This window comes from Poecilia formosa, unplaced genomic scaffold (assembly GCF_000485575.1).
Source record: "Poecilia formosa unplaced genomic scaffold, Poecilia_formosa-5.1.2 Scaffold6, whole genome shotgun sequence".
NCBI classification, from domain to species: Eukaryota; Metazoa; Chordata; class Actinopteri; order Cyprinodontiformes; family Poeciliidae; genus Poecilia; species Poecilia formosa.
The window spans coordinates 1016555-1025683 of record NW_006799945.1 but is presented as its reverse complement, the minus strand read 5'-3'; the positions used below and the strand labels follow the sequence as shown (position 1 = coordinate 1025683).

At 41.3% G+C, this 9129-nt stretch overlaps 1 protein-coding gene across 16 annotated transcripts in view; it reads left to right on the top strand.

The window, feature by feature from the left end:
• LOC103147521 (RIMS-binding protein 2-like) overlaps positions 1-9129 on the top strand; it is a 68195-nt gene that overhangs the window by 45686 nt on the left and 13380 nt on the right. For 10 of the 16 annotated variants that reach the window (XM_016678725.1, XM_016678718.1, XM_016678749.1 and 7 more), the window contains 6 exons: positions 2047-2856; positions 4014-4037; positions 5416-5567; positions 6265-7053; positions 7187-7342; positions 7588-7734. In XM_016678725.1, the coding sequence (XP_016534211.1) occupies positions 2047-2856; positions 4014-4037; positions 5416-5567; positions 6265-7053; positions 7187-7342; positions 7588-7734 (2078 nt within the window). The remainder of the gene's footprint in view (positions 1-2046; positions 2857-4013; positions 4038-5415; positions 5568-6264; positions 7054-7186; positions 7343-7587; positions 7735-9129) is intronic. The other 6 variants (XM_016678712.1, XM_016678745.1, XM_016678721.1 and 3 more) reach the window with 4 other exon arrangements.

Genomic DNA, 9129 nt, shown 5'->3' with positions numbered 1-9129 from the left:
TATATATATATATATATATATATAGATAGATAAATTGTTCTGACTTCTAAAATAATGCAAATAAATACCCCTGAGGTGTCATGTAAATGTGATTTGGTGCAAACTGTCCAAACTTCTTTTCAGTTCAATTCAGAAATACCTTATTAATCCAAAAGAGAAACAACATCCTGTTTTAACTAACGTTATCCAAACTTCTTCAAAGAGTTGTTGTAGATGCTGATGGCTGTAGACAGGAAGGATCTCCTGCAGCAGTTTGTATCACAGTGTTTCTGAAGAAGTCTCTGACTGACACTCTGCTGGATGACAGTCTAATGAAGGATGCTCAGGGTTGCCAGCTCGTTTTATGAAAAATCCTTCTTTGCACCACCGTTTTCAGTTGCTCCCCTTCTTCAGCCTTCTTTGTCAGCTTGCTTACTGTTTTTCAGTGTCTGTCTCTGGTGCTACTACCCCAACAAATGATGGTAAAGGAGATTACACTGTCCACAACAAACTCAGCATCTTGCCACAAACACTAACTTATCTAAGCTTCCTCAAGGAGTACAGACTGCTCTGTTCCTTCTTGTAGATGACCTCATTATTCCTTCTGTTTCTCTTGAAAATCTAGAATCATCTCTTTTGTTTTGGTCACATTCAAGATATTAGAGGTTTATTTTCACACGATGCCAGAAAAATCTTCCGCTAGTTCTCTCTATTTGACTTCTTGTCCATCTCTGAAACACCCGACAACTGTCATCAGAGTACTCCTCCAGATGAAACGTGTCCTCTTTCTTTTCATGCTGAACTGAGACAGACTCATATAAGTGAAATTGCTGCCAAAATCTAAAGAAAAACACTGAAAGACCTTTTGAAAAACACCTGCCTTCTTTGTAGCAAAGTAGAAAAAGAGAACTCTTCGTGCAAGTACGTATATCACATTTACAATGCAATTAATTTCCTTTGTTATAATTAATTAACTTTGTTGTACAAGGCACAAGGAGAACAATACAACACTGTCCGACCTTAATATAAAATAACTGTAATGCTGATGAAGTCATTTCTGTAAGCACTGGTGCAAAGGCGTCTCCTGCTCCTACACGGCAGTTTGCATGACTTGTCACCCTCATACTAAAAATGCCCATCATCTGCCTTCTGGCCATGTTCATTCTTTGACCTCTGCTTTGTCAGCGCCGGATGTCACCATGAACAACTTTCTTGCATACTTTCTCACAGCTGCCGACTGGAGTGACTCTCTTTCTAATCTCTGTAGAATTATGGAGGTTTCTCCGTCAGAGACAGTCCTAATCCCCCCAGCTACCAATAGTGCAGCCGACGCAGACTTGTCGTAGTCACGGTGGGACTCATCTGCAGTGATTCATTAGCCGTGGGCGGTCGGATCGCACGACATTGTGGAGGAGCTCTGTATTTACAACACAGAAGGGAGACTTGGGCCTCAGACCAAGCTGTTGACAAGATGGGACCTTGGCCCCTTTTAGTATGATGACTAATCCAATGGGGCGTGGCTTAATCATCGGCGCACACAAGGAAAACGCACAGACTCATGTACACATGAGCATACAGATGCAAATGGTCTTAAGGTTTCCCAGGCAGGGATTGAAGGAACATGATGAGCTTGACCGAACTGAAGCATATCATCTACAAGTGAAAAAATAGAAACCTATTCATATTTTCCTTAAGTGGGCAGGTCATGCATGGAATAATGGGATGCTCCTGAAAATGTTTTAAAAGTTCAATCCAATTCAATTTTAGTTTCTATACATAATAAAGAGTACTTAGAGCTCATCGCTAAAGATGTATCATCAAAATACCAGTGGTATTTTAATTTATGACATGCCATTTTTTGAGTAAAACATAATTGCTTTTTTTTTTAGTTGTTTTTCCTGTTAGATTGCTTTATTATCTTGTAAGAGATTCCACTTATCTACTACCAGAAACAAAAATACTTGCTTGAATAAAAACAAGTTACCTCTAAATTTGCATTAGATGTAAGAGTAATTTTGATCTTAAAAAGCAATTCTTTTAACCATTTTTCTCCTTTCTGCGTGACAGGGGAGTTGCTGGACGGTCAAAGAGGACTTGTTCCTTCCAACTTTGTGGAATTTGTCCAGGATAAAGAAAAACTAATCGGAGAGGGAGGGGAAGACTTAGGCCCTCTGGAACACACTTCCCTGGCCCTGATGACCGTGGATGGAGGTGCCTCCCAGGATGTTATGCTAGGCTCAAGCAATTCCCTCGTTCCATGCAGCAATGGGACAGGGGGGACGTTAGATCCTGAGGACTTAGCTGAGGATGTTGTGCCTTACCCCCGTAAGATAACCCTCATCAAGCAGCTGGCACGTAGTGTTATTGTGGCATGGGAGCCTCCAGTAGTGCCTTTGGGCTGGGGGAACATCTCTGGCTACAACGTGTTAGTCGATGGGGAGCTTCGTGCCAGTATACCGTACACCGGCCGGACCAAGTGCTTGCTGGAAAAGCTGGACTTGGACAGCTGCATTTATCGTGTCTCCGTGCAGAGCGTCACCGACCGCGGCCTGTCGGACGAGCTCCGTTGCACCGTGCTGGTGGGAGCCAATGTGGTGGTGGCGCCGTGCGGCATGCGGGTGGATGACATCCAGCGGGACACTGCCGAGCTCTCCTGGCTGCCTAGCAACAGTAACTACAGTCACACTGTGTACTTAGATGGGGCGGAGCATGCTGTGGTAAAGCCTGGAAGGTACAGACTACGGTTCCACAACCTGAATCCCCTAACGGTGTATAAGGTCCAAGTGGTGGCACAGCCCCATCAGGTGCCATGGCAACTGCCTCTGGAGCAGAGGGAGAGGAAAGAAGCCGGAGTGGAGTTTTGCACTCAGGCAGCAGGTCAGTGATGTTTTTGTGTTTGTTTTAAATGCAACGAGCAAACCGTATCCCCAGTGCTTTGCACAAAAACATTATAGCCACTTGAAACTAGACCACATTCTGTCACATTACAACAACAACAAAAATCTAAAAGTACTTTCTTAGGAATTTAAGTTATAGAGCAACATAAAGTGGTTCATAATTAAGAAGAAGTAAAATTACTCATGGTTTTATGTTTTTTTTTAATCCAATGAATCAGTACATGGTAGAGCTATCTTTTACTGCAATTTAAACCAGTGAGTCTTTTCAGATGTGTCTCTACCAGCTTTACAAATCTAGAGACAAAAGGTTGCTCTCCACCACAGTCTAAAGTGTTTTGAAGCCTGTAACAGGTTTTCTCCTAGGATTTCCCTGTATTTAGCTCCATCCTCAGTCTGCAGGAAAGCATTCCTACAGCATCATGTTTCCATCGCCATGGAGATGGTGCGCTCAGGGTGATGTGTAGTGTTGGTTATCCGCCACAAATAGCCTTCTCCATGTGGGCAAACAAGCTAAATATTGTGTCATCTTATCAGAACCCCGGTGTTCACATTTGCTTCTCAAGATTGGTGGCAAATCTGGTATCTGATTCGTTTGGTGTATTTCATCAGTATTCAGGATTCTGTTTGTTTGTTCACTAATGTCTGACACACCTCTTATTTCTCTTGTTACCTAACCTCTTATCCACAGAACATCTGCACTTATACTGAGATAAATGACACACAGTTTGACTTGTAGAGACTTCTAAAGTAATTTAGTTCGTGGAATCTGAGCAAGGAGGACTAAAAGCACATGCACTACAATTTATTTTTTAGATTTTTTTCCCCTCCACTTAACACTTATGTGTCACTTTATGTTGGTCTATCACATTCCAATGCGATAAAATAAATTAGATTTTGAAGGATACGAGTATTTATACGAGACTGTATAAATAAGTAATAGTGACCAGACGTTTCTTTTACAATGTTTTTACAAGCATTGTATCAAAATTAGGTTTTAAAGTCTGCTAATTTTTTTTAATTTATGAATGTAAACTCTCAGTGCAACATCAGTTCATCTTTAAATCTGTGTCCTGTGCTGTGGAGGAAAACGGTCCCTCATTTTGATGTGCTATTTTCTGTGTATTGTATTCCATCTAGGCCCAACACCATATTGCAGAACAGGTCAGAGATTGAGCATCAGTGCTTGGCTGGTTTTCACATGTTTCTCCCTGAGCCACTCAACAAAATATCTCATTTATACTTTTAATAATCTTTTAATAATTTTGGTGAAAGGATAATTGTTACATGTTCACTCAAAGCATGCGGGTAATGTTGCATTTGTTTCTTGTTCTGGAAGTATGTTCCAATAAATTGACTTGAATGATTTTTTTTTTTATTTTTTCCCAAAATTTTAACACAATTTGTTATTTGCAATCAAATTCATTTGTAATTTTGCCCATTGTTCACACAGAGTACATTACCCATTAGAGAGAAGTTGAACAGCACATGATACCGTTAATGTGGTTCATGTTTTCATCCTTATAAATTTCATTGAAAAGAACGAAACAGCACAATTTAAACCAGAGTCCTTTGACTGCTGCCTTTTTGCTTTAATGATTGATTTTTTTTTAAGGATCTACATGTCTGATTCACAGTTTTGCTAAAGGGAAAAACAAAAACAGACCTTGACTTAGTTTCTTGCTATTGTGTGCTACATGTGGGGAAGACTGAATGGAAGCCCAGATTGATTCATTTATTTATGTAGCAGCTTTGTTTTAATTTAATTTATTTTGTTTTATTTATTTAGTTAATGGTAAATAAGTTTTAGTGTACAAAAGTGTAAAAAAATATCTTGCTTCTTAAGAAATAATGTTAGTATATGATAGTATATTACATTAGTATCTTATAATAATATTATAGTAATAGTACATTTAACTACTAAAATGTCATTAGACTTGAAAAATAGTCAAATATCTTTTTTTTCAATTAAACAGCTTTGGTACATTAGACATACCTTTTCTGCTTTTATTTAATTATTATAAGACAAAAACTGTCACATTAAAGCTTGGAAAGTTTTAAACAGAGTTATTATTACACATATTTGACTCCAGTCCAAATCGATGCTAAAGCAAAATCACCAATCTTCATAACAGCCCCTGTCAGATCGTAGCAAACCTACTGCCACCCAAATTCTGCTGGAAAACTAAATGACCTCAACAACACAGTGCCGTTATTATCTCTTCCTATAAGTCACCCTGAGTATTTGCATGTGTCTTCACAAAGTATTGATGGGTTGTTCTGCAACTATTGCATAGCTTAATTGGCCTTTGTGATTGAGGTAATGAATTAAAAAATTAAAATCCCTTTTACAATAATTCCTGCACTTCTGTCACTTCCTCATTTATAGTCATACATTCCTCTGCATGGTTGTTACCTACGCTTATTTATGCATTAGAGGAATGCTTCACATCTTTCCCCCCCCCGTTTGCATACTCTCTATAGCAGACTAGTAAGTAATTGGTGGAGGATATCTTCATGCCCTTGCTTCCTCACCTGTCAGGTCCCCCGATGCCCCCGCAGGATGTCCAGGTGCTCTGTGGGCAGGCTCCAGGGGTTCTGCAAGTCCGCTGGAAGCCTCCCATCCTCTCTCCAACAGGCACATCTAATGGGGCAAATGTCGTTGGCTATGCAGTCTGCACTAAAGGACAAAGGGTGAGTGTGCACGTTTAAGTAATGATGACGTAGGCTACGTCTCTAAATTAGCTGACAGAATTATGAATGATGGTGAGGAGTTGATCTAAATTTCAAGGCATGTATCAAAATTTTGATACAACCTCGTATGTGCCTCCAACAGATGGAGGATTTAAAATATTTTAATATATTTGAAGAATAATAACATCTTCCTTAAATTACAGATAAAATGCTTGTTGACTGTGTGATTTTTTTTTTTTTCTTAAATATCTTTGGCGCACAAAGCAATGCAACCTGCTTGTGATTGCTGTTCAGAGCACGAGTTGCTTACTGGGACATGTAAATGTCTTAGAAAGGTCTCTTAGCCCCTCTGGTGACAGCCAACGTAAATCAAAACATCACATCTAAAAGGTTAAATCGGCGCAGCACGGATTCTGAGCTGCTCACTTTAAGTCTGAAAATTAAATTTGGTATTTAAAGCTCTGGAAAATATAGTTTTTGACCTTTCATTAAGTTTTTGGTTTATCAACACTTGTTGAGGTGTAATCTGATTTTGAGCTGTTAATAATGGCATGACTGGCTACAGTAAAAAAGAAAATATATAAATATCAATGGGACTGAAGTGTTTTGGAGGCCTTTTTAAAAGCTGTTGGTAAAATCATGAATGTTTTCTGCTGTAAAGTGACAAAAGAATATATGTTTTTGTTCTTCACTCCAGATAGCTGAGGTGCTGTTTCCAATGGCAGATTATGTCACTATTGATCTGACAAGGATTCAATGCCTGGAGGCCAGAGAAGTCATTGTTAAGACACTGTCAGTCCAGGGAGAATCCCAGGACTCCCAAGTCGCCGTCATTCCAAACAACCTGCTTGTGCCTCTACCCGCCCTACCCCTGCCGCCCCCAATGCACCCTCACGCGGGCCCTCTTCCTCACCCTCACCCTCATCCTCAGCCTCACCTCCCATCTCCTCACCTTCCTCACCCCACGCCCCAACTTCCGCCTCCGCCTCATGGGCAACCTCATCCTCCGCATCCACAAACCCATCCCAGACTTCCTCACCCGGGCGGAACCCCACACCCACAACCACAGCCCTTACACCTGCAGCCTCGCCCTCTCCACCAGGGTCCCAGGCCCCAGCACCAACTGCCTCTGCTGCCCCACCCTCAGCCCCACCCTATACCTCAGAGACCAGTAAGTGCCAGAGACCTGGATGCCAAAGAGCACACAGCCCACCATGGAGGAGCTATTCCGCCTGGCCAGCCCGGCTGGGACCCAAGTCGATCACCTTTGCAGCCTCCTGTGCCCATGCAAGGCCACACGCTGGAGGCCCCTCCCCCTGTGCATTTGCGTTCCCCCTCCCCTCAGAGGATTCTTCCTCAGCCCCAAGGCATGCTGATCCCAGACACCGTGGCCAAAGCTATCGCTCGAGAAGCAGCACAGAGGGTGGCAGCAGAAAGTGGCAAGGTCTGGGAAGAGCACCACACAAATGTTACACAAAATATTGTAGTAAGTTTTGCTTAGTGAAACTACACTTTGTTGTTTATCTTTTGGAGGTTTTAGTTTAATTGTGGTTTATAGTAAAATGTCAAGAAAACAAGTTAAAATAGAATCACTTTCCTTTTTTCCTCATTGTTTTTAGGGAGACAGAAGGGTGGGGAGATTTGGAGAGCAGGGTCATTCATTTCACCAGCATCCCTCTGATGAGGAAGAGGAAGATGAGGAGGGATTTGCGCGAGGACGTCGGAGAGGACCCTCAGTTGATGAGTTTCTCAGAGGCTCTGAGTTGGGGAGGCCGGTAAGAACCCATAGAAGGTAGAACCCACCCCTTCTACGAACACAAATGTTTTTTTTTTGTTTTTTTTTGTTTTTTTTGTGGGAAACGTCCTAAATGTGTCAGGATGTGTGTGTGTGTCGTGTGTGCATGTACATCCGAGTGGCTGCATGTCTGCACTCCTCCGCCCATGTCTCTGTGCGTGCTTAGGTACGTCTGTGGACTTAAACAACTGCGTCTGTGTGTTTGTGTTTTGTGACAACCACAAGCCTCACTATAGTCACAATGAAGATTATCACAGCGAGAGCAGCCGGGGCTCTGACCTGTCTGACATCATGGAGGAGGATGAGGAGGAGCTGTTCTCTGAGATGCAGCTGGAAGAGGGACGACGACGCAACTCGCACAACACACCCAAGGTGCAGGTCTTTGCACTCACTGAAATCCTAGAGTCAAGCATCGTTGTTCATTATAATGTAGTGAACTGCACAGGCACAGATACCTTAAACGACTGCTGCCTCGGCTTGCCTTTTACTGTGTGTTGTTGGTGCGTGTGCTTAAGATGTGTATATGAAGACAAACTTTGAGCCCGCTGAACATGTATGCACCAGATGGTTTGTTTTCAAATTGATCTGGGTGGCTCTGTGTGAAAACCTTTTGCAGGAACTTTTAATTTTTCCCTTTGCATTCGGATTAGTAAGGATTGCAAAGAAAACGAACAAGTGAATAGCAGAGATCAAAGAGTAAAGCATGTCTAAAAAAGCACCTTAACTGCAGCACCTTCCATCTTAAAGTCATTCAAGGTAAAGGTAATCTTTCCCCTGATATCTGTTTTCGGCCATTTAACTGATTCGACTGTAGAAATGGGTAAGTTAATTTGCAGTTCCTTTTGCAGCAATTACTTGCTGCCTAACTTGGAAAGTTTCATAATATGAAAAAAGCAACAATTACTATAAAATAACTTATTGTACATTTGTAATTAATCATTTTTGAAATATCAGTAAATTATAAACCTTTAAAATGAATAAATGTTTTCGGAGTGTGCCACAGCGGTATATGAAGCTTAGTACTGTGAACTGAATTTGTAATCATTGCTGGAATTTTGAATCAAGCGGCTGTGCAACATGAGAAGGAGAGAATATTGGTAGTGCAGTTTGTCATTTAGGAAAACTAAAGGAGTTGAAGGATTCTGAGTTCAGTTAACAAAACTAGAGAGAAAGTAATAGTCTGAGTTTTTTGATTTTCCCCTGCCACACAGAAACCGGTTTGCACTCTGACAGTCCGTTCACTCAACTGCTTCAACAACTAACTTTAATAATCCCCTCTATCCTCAGTCCAGGTGTTTTATCTTGTTCTTGCAACCTTTGCCAACCAATGAAATTACACACAGTTGTAGAATCTTATTTTAGACAACTGTTTAGCTGCATGAATTATTTCCCTCATCGGCATTGAGCTCACAGGAAATGTAACTGGAGCAGCATAGTCAAAGTTTGTCTGTCCAGGCAGAAAAACAGCTTTCTCAAATCACCATGGAAACTTTGAGAGGCCCAAACTCACGAACCACATGCCATCCTCACTAATGTCTTTGCATAATGTTTTATATGTGTGCCAAATCAAAGTTCAGGGCTAGTGTTATACTGGTATCGGCTTCCAGTCATTTTTTTTGACTCGTGATATTCCTCACCTGCTTGTGTGTGTTTGAATGTAAGTCTATGTGTCTTTGTTCCAGTGCCTGTCTGTGAGTAGTGCATGGCTTTGTTGGAATATAATGTGTTCAAATCTGTCATTTAAGCATATATATATATATATATATA